Source organism: Meles meles, chromosome 21, assembly GCF_922984935.1.
Source record: "Meles meles chromosome 21, mMelMel3.1 paternal haplotype, whole genome shotgun sequence".
In the NCBI taxonomy this organism is placed as follows: domain Eukaryota; kingdom Metazoa; phylum Chordata; class Mammalia; order Carnivora; family Mustelidae; genus Meles; species Meles meles.
Genome location: NC_060086.1, coordinates 28,416,060 through 28,443,279, shown reverse-complemented (window position 1 = coordinate 28,443,279; position 27,220 = coordinate 28,416,060). Strand labels below are relative to the sequence as shown.

Here is a 27,220-nt window from a genome sequence, read left to right as displayed (position 1 = left end):
CAAGTGTTCTGCTGTCTGGGGGCATATGAGGAAAGCACCCTCCTGTCACCCCTTCAGACAATCTGCAGGCCTTACATAGTGCTTGTGATTCTCTCCAGGACACACAGCGATCACGCACAGGAACGGGAAGGAAACTGTGCACTTTCACAGCAGAAATCAGGCTGCTGCATTTCACATCATGCTCCCTACCTTGCCACAGAGGCTTCTCCAACTCAGGCCTTGCCCGCATCGGTCCGTGCCACATGGATCCCACAGGCAGCATCTCCCCTTCCATCATGCGCAGTCTTGAACACAGAAAAAGAATGGACATCTCTAAGAATTACAACACCACGTCCTCTCCTGGGCACTAAACAGCATACCCGTCACCCATCCAAACACCCGTAAAAACGCACGTCAAACTCTCACACCTGTATTCCAGGTAGGCGTTCTCCCTTCTCTGCTGCACTATCCTCCTCTCCCAATCTCGAGCCTTCATCTGCGGGAGAAAAACACACCCACCTTCAGTTGTGCCGGACTGTGTCCGAAACAAAGATGAGGAAAAGGAAAACACTTACCCAGTTAGCCGCAGCTTTCCTCTCCTGAACTGCAATCTGAAAAAAGCCAACACACCAAAAACCCATGTTCAGGGCCCCAAGGGCTACTACCATCACCTGCAGGGGGTGCCAAGGGGTCAGTGTGTTGGGCATAATTCAGGTTACCTGGTGTTTGAAGGTGAACTCGGCCTCCAGCAGCTGATCTTGCATTTCTTCCACTTGTTGCCTGTGAGGGACAATTGTTTTCATCAGACAAAACCCAACACTGGGTGTGATTTTCAATCATCTGCCCAAGTGACCATCCTCCTCTCTCAGTCCCCTCATACAATTGATCCTGACACAGGAAACACCTTCACCTGATTATAATTGGAAGGATCAAAGCTATTGTTACAGCCTTTCCTTAATTGTTTTTCGTCACCTGCAGGTTCAGAATTGACATAATTTCCTTACCCGTTTTCAATCTTTCCCTCAGTTATCACATGACAAGTGTCTTTTGTCATGAAGCTCTATTCTCCTTTAATTCTATCCTCACCATGGTTCCCAGGGTTGCAAAGACCAGCGTCATCAGATGGCACTACAACGTTTATAGGTAAGATTCATCCTAGGACAAACTGCTCTCCTCAGGATGAGGACAACTGACACCAAGGACGCTGCTGTGGAGCCAGTTTTCACAAGGTCATGCCAGCACTGGGGACCATGACATGTTTAGTAATGTAATTGTTTTGTTCCTTATCTTTCCATGTCTGTTAATTCTCTCTGGATACATCCTCTGAATTTTTGTTTATATTACTTGAGTCCTAATAATGCACAAAGATTAAAAATCCAAACGGAACAGGGATTTCAGGAGCCAGTAGTATGTAGTGTCTGGACTTACCTATACTTGTCCATTTCTTCTTTGGTTACCTTCAGATTTGCTTCGGCAGCTAACAGCTCATTCTTGGTTGCATTCAGTTCATAAATGGTCTCTTTTAGCTTCCTAAGATGGGAAAGATATATCCATTGTCCAGGAGACAAGGTCCTGAATTTCTGCCATTTATCCTCCCAGCACACTTGATGGCCTAGGTTGGAATGTCTCCGCTAAAAGCACAGACTGACAACACAACAGGAAAATGAATGAAGGCCCCATTTAGGCTTAAAGAAAAATCAAACTCTGGCTGCTGCCAAGTTCCCTGCAATTGGACTGCCCTCATACTTCTCTATTTCAATTCATTCACCATGTCACCAAATAACATTGCACTTTGTGCCCTCTCAGAGTTGGTCATTGGTTTGCGATGGTGAAGGCTCATTTCAATTCAAAGCAAAAAGCCAAGCCTGACCAGCTACACCCATTAGGATGAAGCAGTGGCCCATCATTAGTCTCACACCTCCATCAGGAACCCTGATCCTCAGAGCAAGGCTGGGCCCAAAACACTCAGCCCAAAAGGAGCCTTCCAGAATGTGGTTTCACTGGCATGGAAACTCTCCCACACCTCTCTAGGCTTTAGAAGTACAACCCCTGCCCCCTCGTGAAAGATCCCGGTATAGGAAAAGGCCAATCTTCGTGCCAAAAGTATGTCCTCAAATAATCCAGGTGAACTGTCACATACTCAGGGTGTTGTCTCCAGGGAACAGACTTCAGATAGAAAACTGTCAACTCCATTGAGTCAACCTTCTTGAACAAGACCAAGTGCATGAATAGTGAACACAGCAAACGGTGATGTTAAAAATGTTGGTTTGCTGGGCTGCACTCAGACTCGTTTGTTCGTGGTGTCGACTGACAAGTTTTCAACAGAACATTTGTCAAGAATATATGCAGAAAGACTTTAGAAACAGAGACAAAAGCTCTAGAAAGAGAAGGACATGAGCATGTGCTTCCGGTCTCTCCAGTATCCTTCAGCAAATGTCTTCTGGAGCGGCAGTCAATGTGGGGCTCAGGTATATGGTGTTGAAGAGAGAAAGGTGGGCAGGACACTGGACCACCCCCCAAGAAGAACTTAAAATGAACAGAACCCAGGTGCCTGTGAGAGAGAGCAGCCCCTACCCCTGGAATGGGAAGAAATAACACAAAGATGAGTCTCCAGGGAAGACAAGGAACAGTTTTGCTTTTCAACATGAATGAGGGACTCCAATGTCCTGATCTCCTCCTGAGAAACAAAGGAAACCCTGGACACAAGAGCAAACTTGTGAGTGAATGCACCCAAGTTCTAAAGAGCACATGAAGAAACATGAGAACCAGATGGAGAAGGAGGAAGCCTAGGAGAAAGCCAGCCTGGCAGTGGGAGCCAATCTCCCCAGGACACATCAGTGAATTCCAGAACAGGCGAGTGAATACAAAGTAAATGAACAAGCAACCTTTGGGGGACAGGTTGGAATGCAACAAACGATGTTCCCATCCAGCCAACAAAGATGAGACTCAGTGAAACTGCAGGCTTTGGTTCGGATCTGGGAGAGTGACACCTAGAAAATCATGTGGAGGGGTCCCAGGCTGGCTCAGTCATTAAGTATCTGCTTAAAAGTATTTGATTCAGGTCGTGATCCCAGTGTCCTGGGATCGAGCCCCACATTGGACTCCAAGTTTGGCAGGAAGCCTGCTTCTCCCTCTCCCACTCCCCCTGCTCCTGTTCTCTCTCTCGCTGTGTCTCTCTCTGTCAAATAAATAAAATCTTTTTTAAAAAGGAAAATCAGGTGGACAGGAAATACCCTGGCCTTCTTAGCAATTGGGCTGCAGCGAATGATCTCAGTTGTACACCAGATGACGGGACCCAGTATTGCTGGAGCCCAAGCCCTCGTTCCACAAAGAAACTTTCCTTATTTCTGCAGGAAGAGAATTCCATTTCTCTCTCCACATTCTGGACCCAAGTCTCATGCTGAACAAGAAATGGACCTAATGCAGGACGTGTAAGTGCACATGGTTAGAGTGAAACTGAAGGGACAATGTAGACTGACCCAGAGGGGATCCAGGTATCAAAGTGATTAATGCTGGCACCTTCCCCCTTCTACCCCAGTGAATCACACAACAACGTGTGGCAAGTCGTTAGAACAGACAGGAAAATGCAGGTTACACAAATCAAGATAGGAAGGACACGCACAATTCTACAGAAAGCATTTGGCAAAAGTACTCTAAGATCCCATTCCAGAAGTTCCAAATACACTTATCTAGACTTGCCACCACATAAATTTATGCAACAGTATTTATGACAGAACAGCAATAGCTTACTCTTCTGCCGTCAGTTTTTGTCTTTCAGTGAACTCCACCACCATATCCACTTTCTTCTTTAGCAGATTCAATTCTGCTTCTTTAGCTGTTTTCTGAGAACGCAGGGCATTATACTGGTCTTCCAGGAACTTTTCATATTCTGTAAAGGATGAGTTTCCTTTTGCGTGTTTGTGCCATGACCCAAGAACTTGCTTTTGATGGGGAAAGGAGAAGGCCAAGACCGTGAAGGCAGGAAGGCATTCTTTCCCTTGCCGATGCAAACTCATTGCCACCATATGGAGATTTCTTTCCCCAAAACAACGTACCTTCCATTTCTTGGTTTTTGGGTGCCAAGGCTCTCAGTTCTCGATCATCCAATTCATCTTGGACCTTTAAGACAGATTTGAGAAAAGACATATGAGGGCACCAAACAGGACAGGATCATGGAGGGCAACAAAGAAAGCCCTTGAGGCATAAATAGAATAAGGAGAAAGTAAGGAAACTAGTTCATGTCAAAAAACGCACAAATGGCTTTCTTAGTGGAACAGCTACAAACCAAAAAATCTTCTTCTATACAATTGGGCTTGCTATCGCCCTTCATCGCTCATGTATTTTGTGGCATTATCTACATAACTTGGAGGGCACCGCTGAATGATGTGATGATTACCCAACTGTGAAATAAACCATACTTCCTAGACCTTGAAATAGCCATCCTCATGGTGGTGGTCCTAAGTGAAATCGCAGCTCACTGTTCAGTAGGAGCTGCAGTTCCCAGACACCCACTCTCTACTGAGTAAACAGCACACGGGTACACTGCACTCACCTCACCCAATGAACCAAAGCCTCCCGAGCCACATTATAGGACAATTAACACGGAACTCTTACCACATCCACATTCTTGATATCCTTTTCTCTCACAACTTGTAAGAGAGCCTGTTTACAATGAAGGATGTCCTTCAGATTTTCATTAATCTCTTCCACATTTTTGATGTTCTCCTTCAAGAAAATATATTGAAATATATATATGTATTGAATGAGTGACAATGATTCATTCCTTGGGGCATTTGGGTGGCACCTGGATGGTCCAGGCTGTGGAGTGTCTGACTCCTGCTTTCGTTTGCCTCAAGTCCTGATCTCAGGGTCATGGTATTGATCCCTGCTTCAGGCTACACACACAGCATGGTGTCTCCTCGGGATTCTCTCTCTCTCTCCTTCAGACACCCTCCCCTCACTCTTTCCTTCTCTCAAATCAATCAATCTCAGAAATAATAATAATAGTAATAGTAATTCATTATTTTTATTTCTGTTGTTAGAACACAATTCAGGCAAAGAAAGGGTTCTTACTTTCAATTTATTTACTTCAGCAAGGGAAAGCTTCTCTCTTTGTTCTCTCTTCATTTCTGCTTGCTTCTTTGCTTCCCTGATCTATAAAGCATATGAAAAAGGAATCAAAATCCCAAAAGAGCATCATGTTAGAGAATCCTATCTAACAATGTGTAACTCCTTTCACAAAGAGAGGCGGTGCTCTACATTTGTGAAGCTTCTCTTACTCAAGGACCACTCAGGATCCCATGAAATAGATCAACAGAATGAACTAGCAGAGGAGAAAGTGACCAAAATGAAATCACAAAAAGTATTTGAAAGGGCACACATACCTTCTCCTCCCAACTAGCTATGTTTTTCTCAAGATCTCTGTTTTCCTTTTTAAGGTCATCAATCTTCTTCTTTATTTGGTCTAAAGTAACTGAAAGGAGAAAAAAGAATTTTAAGATAATCAGCAAAACCAGCGACACTGAATAATCCCAGTGGGATTGAATGATCCGGCCAGAGACACATTCTCTGACACGTGGGTGTCACTAACTTGTTAGCGTTCCCATTGTGCCTGAAGAAAGCAAGCACTCACAGCGATGAACAATGACATTCGACGGTTTCCAAATCGCCTGATGGCCACCCAGGCCGTCAACAGCCAGCACCACGGAATCACCACAATCCATGGGCCCCAGACACTATCCATTATCCCCGCTGGCACACATTCTATTCCATTCATTCTCCCCTGGCAGGAAAGTCTCCCACCACTTTAGACTCAAAACCATGCTTTAATCCTCTCCTATGACGCATGCTCTGCATGGCAATATCTGCCTTCTTCTCTAAGTGTAGCCTGTTTCCTAGACTCAGAGAGTTTTCTCCTCTTGACATTTCACCAAGAGCCAGCTCCTGGCGAAATACTCACTCCAGACCTCAGGCTGTGATCATCACTTGCCTCCTACACATCTCTCTGCAAAATTACACCTTGTATTCTCCCTAGTCCCATGAGGTGTTCCTCCTCCTGGTCTCTTAGAGAGGACAACTCCCTCCACATTGTCACTTAGACTCCACACGGGGAAGAGAACCATTTTCAAGACTTAACAAGTCAGTGAGACATCAGAAGTCACCATATTCATCCCTCATCAAATTATACCCACATCATACACATCAAAACCGAGAATTTTTGGCAAAGAAAACTGAAGCTGGAAATCTTACCTCCATATTGTCGAGGCTTTATCTAAGAGAGGAAGAAACAAAGATGAGCTGGATTTCAAAACATATTACGAGTAAAAATCTATAGTTCAGATAAATACCGAATTTGTAATCCAAAGATACTACAATAATCACTTTGCTTAGCAGAATGATTTCACAGGATTAAAAAAGAAGACAGAGTTAGAATTTCCTGATTAAGTCATCATAGTTCACAATCCATTTCTGATAAAGAGCACAAGTGTGTATGACTTCTTTTTGACCCCCATTCCCATTCTATTCAATGAATGTTCAACCTATTCAATTTTGACAAGGGATCATGCAGACATTTACAAATATTCATTATTTCACCATTTCCCTAGCTTTTTTTAATGTTAGTAACATACAGTTTGTCATTAGTTTTTCTCCCTGTATTTATTGAGAAGGAATTGAAACACTGTCCCCAGCTTTACTGAGATACAAGTATATGGTGTACAGTGTGTAGATTTGATATATTTATAGATCACAAAATGATTACCACCACGGCTGCTCTTTCGGCCTGCCCCATGGTTGCTTTTTGTGGTGTATGTAATAGAGTATTGCCGTTCTGTATCTTCGGATGAATTTAGTGCAAGTTCCTGCCATCCTAATTACAACACAAAACATTCCCCTCACTGTCAGTTTGTTGACTGCCTCTTTCCACTCAATTCTACCCTACAGGTGTTGTGTGTCTTTTTTGTCTTTCATGGGGCATGTTTCTGGGATGCATCCATGTTGCGTGGGCCTCAAATCTCTCAGACGGGTATCGTGGCAAATCATTACACTATGTGTGACCTTTTGTGTCTGGCTTCACCCATTAAGTTCTTTGTGGAGATGCAGAACCAAGAGAATTAGCAGTAAAACATGTGGGAAGAATTTCAGATTCCATAATGGGACAAAGGGAATAGATGTTAAGGTCTTGGAAGCGCCCACAATGGATTATTTTGTGGCCAACAGAATGGTCTGGGAGAACCTTCAAATTGGATCATATGCCAAGTGGGAAGGAAGGTATTAGGTGATCTGTATAAACCAGGGAAGCTTGGTAGGCACCATGGGGGAAACCCGCAGGGGCTTCCATGGGTCCCTTGGAAGAGCTGGTCTTGACTTCTACTCCAGCTAATTGCTGTTTGGCTTTCCTGAGTTTTGCTCTGTGGTACATGAAACAAACCTGCAGTACGGTGGAGTGGATCTCCAGTTTCCAGGCCAATTCTTTCTGAAGGTTGGGGAGCGGGGTATGGATTCCTGCTAAGCAAGGATTCAAAATTGGCCGGTCGTTTTTCAGTGAACATGGTTCCTTTCCTTTGTGAATGCTTCTGGTGCTTTCCTTTAGGAAGGTCCCTGTGCTGGACATCCCAAGATCTAGCTGTGTCCCCATGCTCTGGTCCTGTGTGTCTCTCATTAGTGTTTGATGCAGTGTTCTAGGATTCACTGTTAGTGTATAACACCCAGTGCGCCATGCAATAGGTGCCCTCCGTAATACCCACCACCAGGCTCACCCATCACCCCATCCCACACCCCTCCCCTCTAAAACCCTCAGTTTGCACCCAAAGTCCATAGTTTCTCATGGTTCATCTCCCCCTCTGATTCCACCCCCTATTTCATTTTTTTCTTCCTTCTCATAATATCCTCCATGCTATTCCTTACATTCCACAAATTAGTGAAACCATATGATAAGTGACTTTCTCTACTGGACTTATTTCACTTAGCATATGTCCTTAACGTTTTTGCAACCCAGTATCTGCACTGAAGTATAGAACCTGGGACTATTTTAAAGTCCTGGAAGGAAGGACAAAAGAACGCAGGCAGACAGGCAAGGGAGCAAATGCTGTGTCATAGATATGACTCTTTCCTTCTCTAGAAAGCTTTCCTGAAACCTTACAAAGAGTTGACTGTTTGCTGAATTCACACAAAGTTAGGGCACATCAGGTGCTATGAAGCTTCCCAGACTGTTTCAGACGGAGTGTCATCAAAAAGAAGTAAAAGCCATCGAATGAGAAAAAAGAGTGGCCCACGATGAGAGATGAAGCATAAGCCAAGACAGAAAGACAGCTGATGTTTCCAAAAAGGGGAGCCAGGCAATTCAGACTTGAGTCATCCTGATGTTATTGAAGCTCAATAACGTCTCGGCCAGACCTCATTTTGACACCATTAACATATTTCCCCAGTCAAAAGTTTTACAGGATGATGAGAGATTGAGGCCAACCCCCAAATCTTGCCAGGATATTGGAATCTCACCATGCTGTCAACAATCCAGTCATAATAATGTTGTTGGGGAGAGTGCATCAGTGCAGGGCAATCAGGAAACCATAGTTATTCCTTGAATTTCACATGTTGATTAGGAACCTCTGAGCTCCCCTGGCCCTTGTCACCAGCCCCATAGGCAGGGGAGGTGGAAAGGTCGATGGCTACACCAAATACATAATAGTTTTCTTTCCTCTTTGAAGGGAAGTTTTCTCCATTGGCAGGGAGAGGGGGAATATCCCCATTTAGAAAGAAGCTCAAAAGGGGTCTTTCTTCTTAGAAAGGACTGCCCTCAAGCGAAATTATGTCACCAGAGTCTAACTCGGGCTTTCCCAAAGACTAAGCCACAGAGGTGAGGGAAATGCTCAACTCCAGTGCCATCTCTCCCTGCCTCAACGATGAATACCTCAGTCTAACCCCGAGCCAGAGGAGCAGCAAACCTCGCCCTAACACCCACCTACCTCAGTTCCTTTACCAGGACACAGTATCTAGATTTCAACACAACCCTACAAGACATACTACAGGTAAAAACTATGAGATCAAGCACGAGAATCACACTTCCTGTGGCAGAAGTGATGGGTTAGCAGGCTGGGACTTTAAGGTCCCTTCCATGTATGATACTGGATCTCAGGGAAAAGTGCACAAGAGGAAGAAGAGATGGTAAATGTGGGCAGAGATATGAAACTCTAAGACTGTAACATGATTCTGGACAACAACACCATTACAGAACTCAAGAGTGCTTGTGCTGGCTTCATGAAGAGGCTCAAAATAAACCAGAGGAAGGAATCATTGACAGTAAAGAATGTCCAGTAGAAACTTCCTTCCAAAAAGGAAACAGAAAGGGCGCCTGGTTGGCTCAGTGGGTTGAGCCTCTGCCTTAGCTCAGGTCATGATCTGAGGGATCAAGTCCCGCATCAGGCTCTCTCCTCAGTGGGGAGTCGGCTTCCTCCTCTCTCTCGCTCCGCCTGCCTCTCTGCGCCCTTGTGATCTCTCTCCGTCAAATAAATGTTAAAAAGTTATTAATAATTCAGAAAAGCAACACAAAGACAAAAATTACAAAGACAGCACAGAAAATCCAAGACCGGTAGGTCACTGCAAAATGTGTAACACACACATAATAGGAATACCAATTCCTATAGGAGAGTGGACAGAGAGATATTTGAAGCAATAATGACAGAGGATTTTCTGAAATTAATCGAGTTACCAAATCAAGATCCAGGGAAATAAAACATCTAATGCAGGATAAATATCAAAACACACATACAAACAACGAACAAAAAACACCAATGATGTCTCTTATAGAATATTCAGCTACAGATCATTAAAGACAAAGAAACAGTTCTGGAAATCTGGAGCAGGGGTTGGGAGTGGGTGGGGGAAGGGGGAGAGGGGAGCAGTAACACCTTACTCCAGAGGAAGAAGGATGAGAATGACATCACACTTCTTTTCAGAACCCATGCCATGAAGAAGGATGAAATGTTTATAGTGTTTAAAGAAACATCAAACTAGAAACCTGTGGCCAGTGAAAGGATCCTTCAAAACACACCACAGAGTAAGGAAACCTGTCAGGAGTAATGACAGGCATTATTTCAATGATAAAGGGGTCAATTCTCCAAAAAGACACAACAACTTCTAATGTGCATGCATCAACAACAGAGTATCAGAGCACATGAAGCAGAAACTGAAAATATTGCTGGTGGAAACAGATGAATCCATTCCTACACCAGGAGAATTCAAAACCCTCTTATCACTCATTGACAGACCCAGAGATACAGAAGTTCCATGAGAACACAGGTGAACTGACGAGCATCACCCATCCACTGATGCAGTCTGCCCCCTAACATCGGCAGAATACTTCATTCAACAACGAAAGTATAGGCACTCCTCTCAAGCTCACATGGAACAGTCACGGAGAGAGAGGCCATATTCGGGGCCAAACAACACATGTGAACCACCAAAGGAATTGAAACCACAGGAAGTATGTTCTCAGACCACAACTGACTCAAACTAGAGATTGAGATCAGAAAGATAGCTGGAGAATGGCCAAAAAATGGAGATGAAACAGCACACTTCTAAAGAAGACAAGGGTGGGAGGGCAGGTGGGTGGAGGAATGGGTGAAAGAGGTGAAGGGGAAGAAGAGTTCACTTTTTGTGGTGAGCACTGAGAAATGTACAGAATTGCTGAGTCATGTTGTACACCTGAACCTCACATTGCACTTTTGTCAATTATGCTGGAACTTAAAAAAAAAAAAAAAGAAGAAGAAGAAGAAGAACATATGGATCAAGAAGGCACTTCAATAGAAATTCAAAACTACATCAATCTAGGTGATAACCAAAATTGACATATTGCAGGGAAATTTGTAGTACTGAATGGACATAAAAATGTCCAGTGACTCTAAAATTTTCTGCTTATTTATGAATGAAAGTATAGAAGGTACACTAGTATACTTACGGCGAGGACGGTCCTCCAGAGGTAAATGAGAAAGGCACAGGATCCCAAGGAGGCAGTTAAAATGAGAAGCTTCCACAGAACTTCAGTCACATCAGGGCCAAGACGGAAATGGTCAGGCAAGGAAAAGACAAGCTGAAATACCATGTGAGACAATGAGGAATCTCAACGACATTTACTGTGTACCTGTCACAAAGAATCTACTTTACAAACCCTCAACCGGCCTCCAGGAGGTAAGCATACCTCTCAACTACCTCCTCCTGGAGGAGGAGGAGCACAGAGGGATGACCAAGGAGCTGGGGCAAACTTTTGGGAGTGATGAGTGTGTTTATCATCTTACCATGGTGATGGTCCTTGTTGCTTACCTATGTCCAATATCAACAAACAGTATCCTTTGAAAAGATGTTGTGATCACATATACATTATAACACACTGAAACTGTAGGCAAAATCTAATAGACAAATCTTAAGAGATTTTACTTTACCTACAAGCACATTGCAGATTTTTTTCTACAGCTAACAGAACTTGAGAATTTATAAGCCAACATAAAATAGACAAGATAAGTCAATGTAAACTTAGAGTAGGTAAGAAGTCAGTGACTTCTATTGTACATCCATGAAGGACCTGGAAAATCTCCTTTGGAACATTTCCAAAACTACACCCAAACTTTATGGAAGAATGAGAGAAAGCATGAATATAATGTACTAGAGGTACAAATGAGCATGTTATATGGACAGATGTTTATGTGAGAGAGAAGGGAGGCTGCTCATTAATATGCTATGTAACTATTTTCCAGTAAAAATTACAATTAGAGTTATTGCTTAGTTTCTGAAAACATTGATATTTTCCTTCAATGCTCACATTGCCTCTGAATCACAGTCCAAGATGTCAGATTCCTGAAGTACATAAAGATCTGCATAATCAGGTGGTCATGTATGTTGTAAGGATATCTGTGAGGTTTGGGATCTCCAAAAGGCCAAAGGAAGGAATTCCTGTTCCTATTTCTTAGTATTGTAATTAAATCGGGCAAAAAAGGTATAAAATTTAACTTTTTAAAGAGAGAAAATATTAAAGAATGTATTTATTTATTTGAAAAAGAGAGGGGAAGGGCAGAAGGAGACTGAGCAGCAGACTGTCATCTGAGCAGGGAGCCCAACGAGGCTCAATCTCAGGACCCTAGGATCATGACCCAAGCCTAAGGCAGACACTTAACTGCCTGAACCACCCAGGTGCCCAGGAATTCTAAAAGAATACAGAATTCCTGGATACGAACACCAAGGCAAGGAACACATCATTTTACAAAAACTACATTTAGACGTATTTCAGGGTAAAAGACACTAACAATGCAACTCATATTAATTCACAGCAAGCTTGAATTTTGTGTACACAACCTCTCTAGAAAGGAGCTCCTGAAATATATAACATTTTCCTCTTCAGCTCTCACAGCTGAGGTCAGGAAAATGTGGGCTAGTGGGAAAAGTACTCTGTCTTTGAATAGCCACTGTCTGAAAGAGAGCAGTAGCTGTCAGCACAATGGTTGATCATGGGGATCGAATGCACAAGAGACAGAGGCCATCTTGTCAGGAATGTAAAACCTGCCCAGATGTGGGCACTCAGTACGTCCGGCAGCTGTCTGGATTCTGATACCAGTAGCTGACTCTTAACTAGATAACAGCCAGTGGGGCCGAAAACACTAGGTTCTCGACAATCGTCATGAGCAGGTGGAAGTGGGAAATGCAAGACCAGTTTGTTTAGGCAAGAGTTCAGAGATGGGGTAGGGTGAGAAAGGTGAACTGATCCATGAGATGCAGCCTAGGTAGAGGGGAGTAATTCCAATCAAGACGACCAAGAAATTCCCTCTTCTGAAGACTCAAATGAAACAGAATGAAATCTATTTTGACTAGAGGTCTTCACATGGCATGGGTCTGCCTCAATACAAGGGTCCTTCTTGAACACCGACACTTCTGGACCCCTCTTTCATAATCTGGTACAAGCAGATCTAAAGAAGTCTACTTATTTCCAGGAGTGTTCCCTAACTGTTGTCTCTCTCTCGCTCCTGTGGGTACAGGTTTTACTTTTCCATCATAGAGTGAAATATTCATGCTGGGAACCACGTATTTCTTTATATTTGGACAATCCTAAGGATATCCAGAACCTTCTTATTTGGGGAAAATCAACCGTCTGCACATACTTGGCCAGAGAAAGAACAACAACTCATTCACTTCCTGATCACATCACTCCTAGTGATTTTCCTCTGACATATATCCGAGCAGGACGCGGTCACTTAGTGTCTTCTGGGATTCTCAGGTCTCCATGGACCTGATGGGACACACGGTTCCTGGGGACAACCTCCAAGACCAGAAGGAAAGGCCTGAGTCACAAGTGGCTAAAAGTCAACAAACCCAGAAGCACAGAGCACAAAGGACATTTCACTTTTTAACACTCTAGTCGCAACACCAATGCTTAAGATACCCAGGGCTGTCAAACATGACAAATACAAATAATGTGCTGATAGGAAACCCAACTATAAGAAGATGGACCCTGAGTTTACCAGGCTTGAAGCAGGATCATCACTGGGCTTCCAGGGGCCAATCTAATACCCCTAGCTCCTATTAAATTAGAGTTCCTGCATTTTCAAAAGCAATTTTAATGAGATACAATGTACATATCACACAAGCCCCCTATTTAGGACAAAGAGCTCAATGGCTTTTCATATCTTCATAAATCCTTCCTCTTCACACTCTAAACCTGGTGTGTTCAGGTTTCCATCCTACCAAAGCTGCTCTTCTCGGACCAAGCAGCACAGACAGGACCCAAAACTCGATGGAAATGGCTGTGGCTACAACCCCTTAAGGCTGACTGAAAAACCTGCCCTGTTGTGCCTGGTCTTCAGGAAGAACTGTCATTCTTCTGAGGTTCCCATCAGGAACCCCATGAAAAAGCTGTTATTTAACCACCGTGTGAAAGAACCCAGTCAGAAGGAAGACACCACTAATAGCTCAGTCAGTTAAGTGACTGAGTCTTGGTTTGGAACAAGTAATGGTCTCATGGTCCTGAGATTGAGCCCCTCTTTGGGCTTTGGGCTCAATGCACAACTGGTTTGGGATTCTCTCTTTCCCTCCCCCCTGCCCTTCCCCATCACCTGTGCCCTTTCTTTTGCTCAAAGAAATCATATTCAAAAAATAAGAAGAAGAAGGAAGACACCAGTCAAGTGTCATGTTTACTCACATTTCGGTTTGGGGAACTGGGACACGGGAACAAGAGGAGCCAGAAGAGTAGCCTTTGCACCATCATGTCCTTTTAAGGGGCACTGTGGCCCAAGGGAGGAGGTGGAGATGGTTGGGGGGCAGGGGAGGGAGGGGTGGGGAGGGGATAGGGTGGTAATTGGGGATGGGAATAGGGAGGAAATAGAGGGTAGGATGGGGGAAGTGTTGGTCAGGAGAAGAAGGGGTCAGGAACAGTGTCACGGTCAGATTAAGTATTCGAGGGGAAGTAGCACGGTTCAGAAAGGTTAGGAGGTCAGCAGGTTAGTAAACAAAAGGTCAGCAGGACACATTAGCAGGTAAAGTAAATTCTCAGGAGCAGTTGGTATGAAGAATCCATCTTCCACCAAGCCTCCCCCTGTTTTGAACGTTTCCTTAGCAACCTAGAACCTTTCTGATCTCTCCACCAATCAGCTGCCTTTGCCCCTAGTAGCTCAACATGGATGCCACACGTGACCTCGTTTGTACATAGCCCCTTACCACCTGATACCCCACCATGTGCCATCCTAATGACAGGTCCTCTCTGGAACTTTGGCCATCCTTCTTGTTTGCTCCCTCCAACCCAGGTCCCTGTTCCCTCTCCTGGGTGCTCTCTCCTTCCTGTCCAAACTCCCATCCGAGAGCCACTGGCTGAACAATGGAGAAAGCAAAGGAGGACCAAACTGCAACAACAATCAAATACACAACCAGAGTAGGAGGATCCAGCCCTCTCTCAGCAACTCAACGCAGTCTACAGAGCATCCACAAGATCTAGATCTTGATGGCAAACCATCTGAATCCCACAGCTGTCTCCACACATCTGTCCACATCCATATCCACTGTGGAGGATGCATTGATTTTAGGCACATAGGAGACCATTACAAAAATGCACCCAATTTACTTTGGCCATAAGGGAAATTTCTACTTTTTTTTCAGATGCATGAAATCACAGACAACAACAGAGTATGTTGTGGTAACATAATGTGCTATAAATCACTGATGAAAAACGAGTACAGAAATTGTGAAGTACCTCTATAAATGAAACAGGAGTAAAGAAATAGAAAAGAAAAAGAGCAACACTTGAACTGAATGATACGAGGATGATACAATTGTAATCAAATATGTCTTCTGGGCTAGACTATCATCCGGTATTAGTGTGAGAAGACTGTATGGTCTCAAAGTCATTGCTAATTGGCTGAGACATTTGAACACCTCAAACAGAGTGTATCTGTCACTTCTCTTTGTGACCCTCCTACTTGGGTCGGTAGCTCTGGGAATGCAGGAGGAACAATAGAGATGACCATTGGCCTGCCATCTTCCAGCCTCCTCCCACCCACTTTCCTTAACCCTTGATTCACCCTCCAAAATGATGTATGCCCAGGTCACATCTTCATAGGTAACCCAATACCTATGCAGGAAACAGAACTATCTGGACACCCCACCCCTTACCTTCCGATCACCAAATACCCTATCATATATGGATATGAGCCTATGCCCTACCTTGGCCCTATAAAAGACCCTGGCCAACTCCCTCCCAGTGCGACTTCCCTCACTCCCCTTTCCAGAGTCGAGGAACCTCGCTGGAGGTTGCCCACCTCCTCCCGGTGCGACTTTCCTGGCTCCCCTTCTCCTGAGCCCTGAAACTTCACCACAGAGTGCCTTTAATAAATCTTACCTTGTGCCTACCTCACCTGGTGTCATGTTTATCTCACCTATAAAACTTTACACTACCCACTGGCTTGAGCTGTACATGATGAAGCTCAGAGGAAAACAATCCAATCAGACTCTCATGGCTTCTCCTGGGACCTCCAGGAATGAGAGCATTTAAAGAGAAGACTTTCACCAGCTTCTCCCCTGGGGGATCCAGGACAACACCCAGAGAGTTGGCAGCTCCAGATGTGCTGGATGGGGACAGCCAAGCAGGTAGGCAGGGCCAAGTGTCCAGGAGACTAAACAAACCCCATAATATCCTCTCTCCTGGGCCCTGTCCTGAGCTGAACTTCCTAAACTATTTCTCCCTAGGACTCACACAATTTATGTAAATTTCTTATAAACAGGAACCATTCTAGTACTGCTAAAATAGGAGAATAGCTTTTTTTTTCTAATTAATATATAATGCATTTTTTGTTTCAGGGATAGAGGTCTCTGATTCACCAGTCTTATACAATTCACAGCACTCAATACAGCACATACCCTCCCTAATGTCCATCCCCCAGACACCCCATCCTTCCCACTCGCCCTCCACTCCAGCCACCATCACTTAGGAGAACATCTTTAGCATAAAGATAAAGAAACCATAAAAAATAAGCCAACAACCAAACAAGGATAACAAAACAATAGTATTAAATTCTGTTTAGATGCTGCTGTCTACCTCAAGAGCCCCAGAGTTGGGCTGCCCTGGTTGTCAAAGGAGAGACCAGCTACAGAAGGGGTGGAGTCAGATTAGCCCAAAAGTGAACAGGAGAGAGGACCAGCATATAAGGGGGACCAGGGAGTTCTATGAACGATGGCCACAGCCACCTTGATTAGGAGGAGCATGGAATTAGAACCAGGATTAGAAGCAGGAGCAGGGAAAGAAGAAGCAGGGAACAGAGTTTGGGGGCCTCGAACAGGTGAGATCAGTCACGGAGTTAAGGATGTGTCCCCAAAGCCAGTGTCAGCCTCCCATCTATGAAACCCTTTGTAGCTCCTGGAGACAAGCCAGGAATCTAGAGTTTGAGATCTAACTCTAAGCCTTCCTGCTTACCTGCTGTGTGGCCCAGTGCTCGTTTCCTTCCGTGAATGGGGAGTGCCCGCACCTGTGTCCATACCTGTGCAGAGGACAAGAGGAAGCCACATGTTGAGCACATACAGACACTGGCGTCCTCATCTCCATGGGCCAAGAGTCTTCCCAGATCCAGCGCCTCACGTCTCACAACTGCTAATGGCAGCCTGGGTGACAACCACAGGCCCCTCCTGTGTCAGGCCTGTGCTACGCCCTGCCCTTTGCCCACATCACCTCTCGGGCTCCAGATGGCAGGAGGACACCATGAACTGTGGGGTGAGCTCTGGGGCCCTGGCGAGACTAAGAGATTCCTGGACCCTGGGCAAGGTGAGCGAGTGAGGTATCCCACAGGGCTGGGGGGCAGAGCTCTGGGGCTCCCTGCAAGGAATGGGGGATTGGGAACCCATGGAAAGGGCTGGAGGCATCTTAACAGGATTCCTGGGTCCCAACGGGACAGATCCCACCCACACATCTGCTGGAGCCGGTGGGGGTCTGGAAGCAGCAGCACCAGCAGCAGCAGATCAATGGGATGCTGCATGAAGCTGGGAAGAATGGTCTGGCAGGTAAGTGGAATCACCAGGCTGGGCTGCCCTCATCCTCTTCCTCCTTCCCCAGCCACCTCACTGCCTCTGACTCTGACCTCACCCTCCATCATGGCGTGGGCAAGCCAGGCAGAGGTGGACACTGGCGGCCAAGGAAGGGTCCTTTCGCAGACCTCTGTGTCCTGGTTGTTGAACAGACAGCAGGAGTCACCCCGGGCCCCTGGAACATGGAGACAGAATCTGGCCCCAGAGCCCTCTCTGATGGGGCTTGGGCAGAATCCTGCAGAGACAGAATTTAGCACTGGTTCATAGTCTAAAAAGTACATGTTTATTAAGGAAATGGAGAAATACTAGTTGACAGTTGAGCCTCTGGAGGAGGACAGGACCAGTGTCCATTCTTGCAATTTCTACTCTTTGCCTGGAAAATTACCTCACCTCTCTTACCCTCCGTGTCCTTCTCTGTGATGTGGGGACAGCACAGCTCCATGCCTCAGGGCATGGATGCCAAGATTCATTGAGATCAGTCATATAACCCATGAAGCTAGTTTAAACTGGTTGTTATTCCTATCACGATCATCATTTTTTCTTAAAGACTTATTTTTCTAAACATTATGCTAAATAAACTTTATATTGACTTTCTAAAAAAGATATTATTTGAGAGAGAATGAGCCCAAGTCATGGGCAGAGGCAGAGGGAGAGGGAGAAGCAGGCTCCCCGCTGAGCAGGGAGCCCGCTGTGGGGCTCCATCCCAGGATCCTGAGATCATGATGTGAGTTAAAGGCGGATGCTTTATAAAACAAAGAACATGGAGGACATGGGGAGATGGAGAGGACAAGGGAGTTGAGGGAAACTGGAAGGGGAGATAAACCATGAGAGACTATGGAATCTGAAAAACCACCAGAGGGTTTTGATGGGGCGGGGGGTGGGAGGATGAGGAACCAGGTGGTGGGTAATAGGGAGGGCACGTACTGCATGGAGCACTGGGTGTGGTGCAAAAACAATGAATACTGTTACGCTGAAAATAAATAAAGAAAAAAATAAATAAAGGCAGATGCTTAATTGACTGAGCCACCCAGGTACACCTATCATCACCATTTTTAGTATTACTGTAGAGAGAGTTTTGTGGGCATTAAGTAAGTGGTGGTGATTAACTCTTCTGGTATTATTTATGTTGCTACTACAGGGCACAGGGCCTTGTACACAGTAGGCGCTCAGCACACAGTGAATCAATGAATGCACGCTCTGGAGCCAGGCTGCTCAGATTCCCATTCTGGCTCCACCACTTTAGAGCTTTGTGATCAGGCCACTTATCTCATTTCCTTATGCTTGTTTCTGTCTCTGTAAAAGAGGGTCTCCGAGTCCTTAATTAATGGGGCTGCTGGAAATGAGCAGGAAATGAGCCAGCAGGCAAGAAGGGCACAGTAACTAGGAGATGGGCAGCAGCAGCCCCAGCAGCAAGCCACATTCACAAGCATCATTATCCCTCACACACGAGGGAGGCCACACTGCCCTCTGCTGAACACACGGTGTAAATACACATCCACGTTCCCAGGGCCTCCCTCCACCCTAGGTCCCAGGCAGGGGGGACAGGAACCTTCCCCCTGCATGTGCCTTAGTGCCCACACACAGACACAACAGCTCTGCGTCCTCCTTAAAATGTCGTTGAAGGCCAATGTTTCTATATTGAATTTCTGTATGGATGATCTATCCATTGATATAACTGAGGTGTTAGAATCTCTACTATTGGGGTGCCTGGGTAACTCAGTTAGTTAAACATCTGTCTTTGGCTCAGGTCATGATCTCAGGGTTCTGAAATTGAGACCCGTGAAAGGCTCCTGGCTCAGCTTGGAGTCTGCTGCTTCCCCACAAAATGGGCGCCCTACTTTGTTCTCTCTCTCAAATAAATAAAACCTTTAAAATAATAATAATTCTGTGATATTATCTAATACTTAGTCCATATTTATATTTTTCCCCAACTATTCAAAATTTGTTACCTTTTCTAAATGCAGAATTCACTCAATGTTTGTGCATTTCATTGGTTCTTGTGGTTTGTGAGGGTTTTTTCCCATCTAAAAAAAGTTCCAACAAGTTTTTGGTTTTTCATGATACAAACAGTTTTAAAGAATAGAGGACTGTTGTCTTGTTAAATGTCTCACATTCTAGAGTTATCTATTGTTTCCTAATAATGAGACTCGGGATAAACATTTTTGACAAAAATACTACATAAGTGATGATGCATATTTCTCATTCCTCATACTGGGGAAACGTGCTGTCCTGCTTTGGGAGCTGTTAATATTGGTCCTTTGGTAAATGGTGTACTACCATATATCTCCATTGTAAAGATGCATTTTCCTCTTTACAATTAGAAAGTAATTGTGTGGCAACGATTTGACATTTTGTGAATACCTTATTCTCCAATCAACATTCGCCCATTGATTTTGCATGCACTGATGATTCGTTCCTGAATCAATTATGAAAATGAAGGACCCAAAATGGCGGTTTTCAACCCATCATTCCTTAATATTAATTAGGTGGCATTCCTCTATAAAGAGATAGCCATTTTTTTCTGTAAAGGGAAGCCTCCTTTTAATTATTTTTAAATATATATTATTTATTCAAACTTTCTAATAATAAAACTTTATCTTCAAAATAGAGGACTTTGAAAAACTAAGAAAAAGGGCAAAGAAAATTCTTTTCACTCATAATCCCACCATTACTAGTCATTAACATTTGGATATACATTTTTCTATGTACATATATTATTTTATAAAATTGGAATGACATTCTCCCTGCAGGCTCTCAATCTTGCTTTTATACTTGTGATTTTCACATATGGGTAATTCTTCTTATATTACAGAAAATGTTATGAATTTCAAAGTACCCTACCAAACGGAAGTATTATGATTTATTTAACATATCCACTATTGGGGCACCTGGGTGGCCCCAGTCATTAAGTGTCTGCCTTCGGCTCAGGTCATGATCTCAGTGTCCTGGGATTGAGCCCCACATTAGGCTCCCTCTTCTACTCTCCCTGCTTGTGTTCCCTCTCTTTCTGTGTCTCTCTCTGTGTCAAGTAAATAAAACCTTTAAAAAATATATCCATTGGGCACCTGGGTGGCTCAGTGGGTTAAGCCTCTGCCTTCAGCTCAGGTCATGATCTCGGGGTCCTGGGATCAAGCCCCACATCAGGCTCTCTGCTCAGCGGGGAGCCTGCTTCCTCCTCTCTCTCTGCCTGCCTCTCTGCTTACTCGTGATCTCTCTCTGTCAAATAAATAAATCTTAAAAAATATATATCTCCACTATTACTGGAAATTTTGGTCATTTCCAATGTTTCATATTAAACATGCTTTTCCAATGAGTATCCTTTTTAACTCTTGAGATGTTCATTTTAATTATTTCCTATGAGAACTTATCAAAAGCCAAATTTCTGAGATAAAGGCTAGGTAATTTTTACTCTACTTCCTGCTGAGCAAGGAGTCTGATACAGGGCTGGGTCTCAAGAGCCCAGGATCATGACTTGAGGTGCATTGGCTTATATGACTGAGCCACCCATGTGCCGCCAATGGTTCAACACTTTCATACTACACTTGGTGCTCATCACAAGCCCATTTGGTAATCCCCATCACCTATTTCAGCCATCCCCTCACCCACCTCCCCCTTGGTAACCATTCGTTTTCTAGAGTTAAGATGCTGTTTCTTGTCTTCTCAAAGTTCTAGTATTACAAAATTTCTATAAGGAATACTGCGAAATCTTTTCAAGCTTTGAGATGATAACTCGAATACACTGAGACTAAAAAATCTCTTTCTCTTCCATAATATAGAGTTTCCAAACAAGAGATTCTGATACCTCATACACCTATTTGAATTCTTGTGCTATTTGAGAATGCGTTGCTTACATAGAGTTTTGCCAAAGTTCATTAGAACTTTAATAAGCAGATTTTTTTGGAGATAAGAACCTAGACAAACTGGTCTTATGGTTCCAACAGCAGTCAGAGTCAATTGCTGTTAGAATCTGTGGATACTGGGGATGGCAGAATGGCTCAGTCGGTTGGAGGTCTGCCTTCAGCTCAGGTCCTGATCCTGGGATCAAGCCCCATGCTGGGCTCTCTGCTCAGTGGGGAGTCTGCTTCTCTATCTCTCTCTGTGCTCTCTTCCTGTGTTCTCTCTCTCACTCTCTCTCTGGTTTTCTCTCGAATAAATAAAGATAAAAGATTTTATTTTATTTATTTGACAGACAGAGATCACAGGTAGTCAGAGAGGCAGCCAGAGAGAGAGGAAGGGAAGCAGCCTCCTTGCTGAGCAGAGAGCTGGATGCGGGGCTTGATCCCAGAACCCTGGGATCATGACCTGAGCTGAAGGCAGAGACTTTAACCCACTGAGCCACCCAGGTGACCCTCAAATAAATAAAATCTTAACAAAAAATCTGCATGTGTGTTTTCTCTATGGGAAGCACCTGGAGAGTGAAGATTTTGTGTTATTTTTCTCTGTCTCCCTTCAGGGCCAGCACAGTGCTCAGCTCACACCATTAAATGATTGTGAAAGTTATGTGAATTTAGGTTTCTGAATTTGTTCTCTCAGGTGAGCTGGGAGGAATATGCTTCAGCAAGAGTGCACATGGCTTACTTCAGAGGACACAAAGGGATCATGGATGAAGATCGTTACCTCTGGTGGACTGAAAGATTGGGTGATGTCACAGAGGTGTTGAAGTCAGATGCTTCTGGTAACTGCTCTTGAGCCTGGAGGCTGTGGTGCTCTGCAGAGGGCTCTGGAACACCTCAGATACATAAGCATTAGAGAAAGTTTAGAAAACGCAAGTGGCAAAAATTTTTAAAAAGTCATTCATCTCCTATTTTTGGGTATATTCTACTAGTCTTCCTTCTTCTTATGTAGAAACACTCTTTTAGTAGAAGTGAACTGAAGGAGAAGTGTTCTAGCATAACTTGTCTTTTTCACTCAGCAGTAGAAGAAAAACATTTTTCTGTGCAATAGAGCACACCTATATAATACCATTTTTAATGTTCTAATTAAGTTAAACATACATTCAATAAGCACACAAATCTTACACGAACAGCCCAATGAACGTTTCCATGTTTACGCCCCTGTGATCACCACCTAGATGAGGACACAAGCTTTTCCCAGCACCCTAATAGGCTCCCTCATGTCCTCAGACCTCTGTGAAAACTGAACTTCCCCTTTTATGAACTTGGCAGTAATTTCTGTGCCTAAAGCAGTTTCGGGGCCTGAGAAAAGTCCATTAAATCCCAAGAGCAATAAATTCTGAGTGACAGAGGATGGCAAGCAGATTCCATGGGCCATTCCGATTCAGAGCTGGCCAACCACAAAAGTCACAACAATGTTCAATATGACAAGCAATTTGAACATCCCGCTCTCTAAAACCACAAACTTGCTTTCCCAGTGTTTTGACTCAAGTTCAAAAACTCAACTAAATTTTGCTCAGGAATTCCCTCTGAGCATTCCCCACTGTAGTTAATGCTGAATGGAGCACTAGCCTTTACCTCTAATGGGTCTCAAGTTTTACCTTTACATCTCTTGCCATCAGTAACCATTATTCTGACTTCTAAAACCATAGATCAATTTTGCCTGCTCACTTATACAAATGGAGTCATACAGTCTGTATGTCTTTTTGTCTGACTTCTTTCTCTCTAAATAATGCCTGTGAGATTTATACATGTCATTGTCTGTATCTGTATCAATAGTTCATTCTTCATCATTATGTAGAATCCCATTCTATGAACATACCTTAAATGTACTCTGCCACTCTTCTTTTGGTGAGAGAATGGAATTGTTTCCAATCTGGGATAACATGAATAAAGTTGCTATAAATATTATTGTACATGTCGCTGAATACTTGCAGGGATTTTATGATTGATATGTATCTAGGAGTAGAGATGCGGCATCATAAGGTGTCCATAGTTTAAGTTTGATTAAGTTATTACCACACAGTTTTCTAAATCCTAACTTATACTCCTACCACAGTGGAAGCTGAAGAGAAGTTGAATAAAAGTTCCATTTGCATAATTATGCCAAGCAAAATAATCAGAGAAAGACAAATATCATATGATTTCATTCATATGTGGAATTTAAGAAAAAACAAATGCACATAAGGAAAAAGGGAGAGAGAGAGGCAAACAGAGAGAGAGAGAGAGAGAGAGAGAGAGAGGCTAACCAAGAAAGAGACTTATAACTGTAGGAACAAACTGCTGGTCACCAGGGGGGAGGTGGGTGAGGACATGGGGGAAACAGGTGATGGGATTAAGAAGAGCACTTGTGATGAGCACTGGCCTTTGTATTGTGGGCTAAATCACTAAAACCTACACTTGAAACTAATATTATACTGTATGTTAACTAACTAGAATTTAAAGAAAAACTTTTTAAAAAAGTTCTACTTGCTCCATACCTTCAACAACATTTATTGTTATGAATCTTTCAAACTTTAGTTATCCCAGTAAGACTGCAGCATTATTTCTTCAGAGTTTTCATATCATTTTAAGGGCCATGTAGTAGTTCATTCTGTCAAGATGATAAAGTTTTTTAGTTTACTAATCTTTCACTGTTGGAGGCTTGTTTTTGTTTTGTTTTTCAATTTTTTACTTTACAAAACACTTGGATGATCATCCTTTAATATAAAACTTTTGTGTGCCAGTATCAGAAATGAAAAATGTTATCACTACAGATCTTACACATTTAAAAAAGTTAGGCACCTGCCAACTTGTGATCTTTCTCTCTCTGTCTCTCTCTCTGACAAATAAATAAATAAAATTAAAAAAAAAAAGTTAGGCACCCCAGGGTGGCTCAGTTGATTAATGTTTGCCTCAGCGGTTTTGGCTTAGGTCATGATCTCAGGATCATGGAATCAAGCCCCATTTCAGACTCTGTGCTCAGGAAGGAACCTCCTTGAGATTCTCTCTCTCCCTCTACCCCTGTACTGATCCCTCACACTCTCTCTCTAAAATACATAAATAAATCTTCTTTAAAAAAAAAAAAGATAATGCCACGTGCGACCAGGAGAAAGTAACATCAACCCAGTAGCCAAGTTGTGGCGCCGCTGTGGAGGCGCTTTACTGACAACATGTCCCATCTACCCATGAAACTCCCACACAAGAAGATCGAGAAATGGAACCTGAAATTGTGCCAGTGAAACTTAAAGCTCCAGGGAGCCTCGGATGTGAGCTTATCAGAAACGCAAAATGGAGATATGTCTGAAGAACCAGTGGGAGGTGGGAAGGCTAAAAATTCCCTGAAACAGTCTGTGAATGTGGGCTCCTCAGAAGCCCAGAATGGAGAGAGAATTAAAGAAACAGTGGAAACTGTACAAGTTAAAAAAAAAAAAAAAAGAAAGAAAGAAACAAAATCTACCATAAAAATCAATGGAGAAGCAGCAACACAGCCTCCCAATTCAGAACCAAAAAAGAAGAAAAAGAAAAAGAGAAAAAATGGTGGATGATGCTGGGCTTGATACCAAAAAAGTGAAAACTGAAGACAAAGGGGACTCTGATGAAGGGACCCAAGCTCCTGAAGGGACAGAAAACAGTGTGGAGAAGCCAGATGGTCAGGAAGAGGACAGTGAAGTGTCCAGCCTACCCCTAGGACTGACAGGCGCATTTGAGGATATCATTTGCTTCTCTTACTGATCTTGTCTTTGAGAACACTCCCAGGGCAATAAAAGAAATGGGTTTTACAAACATGACTGAAATCCAGCATAAAAGTATCAGACCACTTCTGGAAGGCAGGTATCTTCTAGCAGCCGCAAAAACAGGCAGTGGCAAAATGCTGGCATTTCTCATCCCTGCAGTCAAACTCATTGTCAAGTTAAAGTTCATGCCTAGGAATGGAACTGGAGTTCCTATCCTCTCACCTAGTACGGAACTGGCTATGCAGACTTTCGGTGTTCTTAAGGAGCTAATGACGCACCATGTTCACACATATGGTTTGATAATGGGTGGCAGCAACAGGTCGGCTGAAGCACAGAAACTCGGTAATGGGATCAACATCATTGTGGCCACCCCAGGCCACCTCCTAGACCACATGCAGAATACCCCAGGGTTTATGTATAAAAATCTGCAGTGTCTGGTTATTGATGAGGCTGATCGTATCTTGGATGTTGGGTTTAAAGAGGAATTAAAACAATTATTAAACTTCTGCCAACACGCAGGCAAACCATGCTCTTTTCTGCCACACAAACTCGAAAAGTTGAGAACTCGGCAAGGATTTCTTTGAAAAAGGAGCCATTGTATGTGGTGTTGATGACGATAAAGCTAATGCAGCAACAGTGGATGTTCTTCAGCAGGGCTACGTTGTTTGTCCCTTGGAAAAGAGATTCCTCCTACTCTTTACATTCCTTAAGAAGAACCGGAAGAAGAAACTGATGGTCTTCTTTTCATCCTGTAAGTCCGTGAAATACCACTATGAGTTGCTGAACTACATCGATGTGCCTGTCTTGGCCACTCATGGAAGGCAGAAGCAAAATAAGTGTACAACCACATTCTTCCAGTTTTGCAACGCAGATTCAGGGATATTGTTATGTACTGATGTGGCAGCGAGAGGGCTGGATATTCCTGAAGTCGACTGGATTGTTTGATGACCCCAAGGAATATATTCATCGTGTGGGAAGAACAGCCAGAAGCCTAAACGGGAGAGGGCATGCCTTGCTCATTTTACACCCTGAAGAATTGGGTTTCCTTCATTACTTGAAGCAATCCAAGATTCCATTAAGTGAATTTCAGTTTTCCTGGTCCAAAATTTCTGACATTCAGTCTCAGCTTGAAAAATTGATTGAAAAGCACAACTCCCTTCATAAGTCAGACCAGGAAGTGTATAAGTCCTACATTTGAGCATATGATTCCCACTCTCTGAAACAGATCTTCAATGTTAATAACTTAAATTTGCCTCAGGTTGCTCTTCCATTTGGTTTCAAGGTGCCTCCTTTTGTTGATCTGAATGTGAACAGCTATGACAGCAAGCTTAAAAAGAGAGGAGGCAGTGGTGGCTTCCGCTATCAGAAAACCAAAAATGTCCAGAAATCCAAAATCTTCAAACTCATTAGTAACAAGTCCTCCAATCCCGAGCAGTTCTCCCACTGAAGACACACCTTCCTTTTGTCTCGAATAGCTTTGTCCTGAAATGGATATTTTCCCCTCTCTCTAACAAAGGAACTGTAGCTTCAGGGTTGGGACTGATGGAAGAGTTGATGGTTTCAAGCTCCAGGCACTGATACTTCCAGGAGATACCGCTCTTATTTGGGGATGTAAAACTGAGTTAAATTTTTCTAGGTTGTTCAAGAGCAAAACAAGGGATCTTTTGGATTTTGTTGGATAACAGAGTGTTTTAGATCTTTTGCCTCTGAATTTGTCATTGTTGGGGGGGACAGGTTATTTTTTATTTTTTTATTTAAAATCAAGTAATTAACATAAAATATATTACTGGTTTCAGAGGTGCAGTTAGGTGATTCACCAGTCTTCTATATACCCAGTGCTCATTACATCATGTGCCCCTCTTAATGTCCATTACCCAGTTCAGCCTACCTTAGAAGGCAGTGACCTGGTACACTGGGGGTGGTGATGCAGAAAATTATCTCAGTTTTTTTGTTTTTGCTTTTGGGTTTTGTTTTGGTTTGGTTTGGTTTGGTTGTTTCTTGGAGCTTAACCGTAGTTCTTGACCTCCCCTGAAAATGCTACTGTGGCTAGGAAGCATGTTACATTAAATGTGGCATTGGGATTTTGTA

The 27,220-nt window shown here is 43.5% G+C and overlaps 1 protein-coding gene and 1 pseudogene across 1 annotated transcript in view; one reads left to right on the top strand and one right to left on the bottom strand.

Moving 5' to 3' along the window:
• LOC123933617 (transport and Golgi organization protein 1 homolog) overlaps positions 1-23,045 on the bottom strand; it is a 29,241-nt gene extending 6,196 nt beyond the window's left edge. The window contains exons 1-16 of the mRNA XM_045992955.1: positions 23,018-23,045; positions 22,141-22,252; positions 16,919-16,982; positions 10,934-11,065; positions 6,229-6,250; positions 5,364-5,452; positions 5,053-5,133; positions 4,594-4,704; positions 4,035-4,098; positions 3,730-3,868; positions 2,226-2,286; positions 1,408-1,610; positions 699-759; positions 555-590; positions 408-475; positions 190-284 (exon numbers count right to left, since the gene is read on the bottom strand). Coding sequence (XP_045848911.1) covers positions 190-284; positions 408-475; positions 555-590; positions 699-759; positions 1,408-1,610; positions 2,226-2,286; positions 3,730-3,868; positions 4,035-4,098; positions 4,594-4,704; positions 5,053-5,133; positions 5,364-5,452; positions 6,229-6,250; positions 10,934-11,065; positions 16,919-16,982; positions 22,141-22,252; positions 23,018-23,045 — 1,366 coding nt within the window. The remainder of the gene's footprint in view (positions 1-189; positions 285-407; positions 476-554; positions 591-698; positions 760-1,407; positions 1,611-2,225; positions 2,287-3,729; positions 3,869-4,034; positions 4,099-4,593; positions 4,705-5,052; positions 5,134-5,363; positions 5,453-6,228; positions 6,251-10,933; positions 11,066-16,918; positions 16,983-22,140; positions 22,253-23,017) is intronic.
• Positions 23,046-24,568: 1,523 nt separating this feature from the next.
• On the top strand, positions 24,569-26,645 carry LOC123933418 (annotated as a pseudogene).
• The last annotated feature ends 575 nt before the right edge of the window (positions 26,646-27,220 follow it).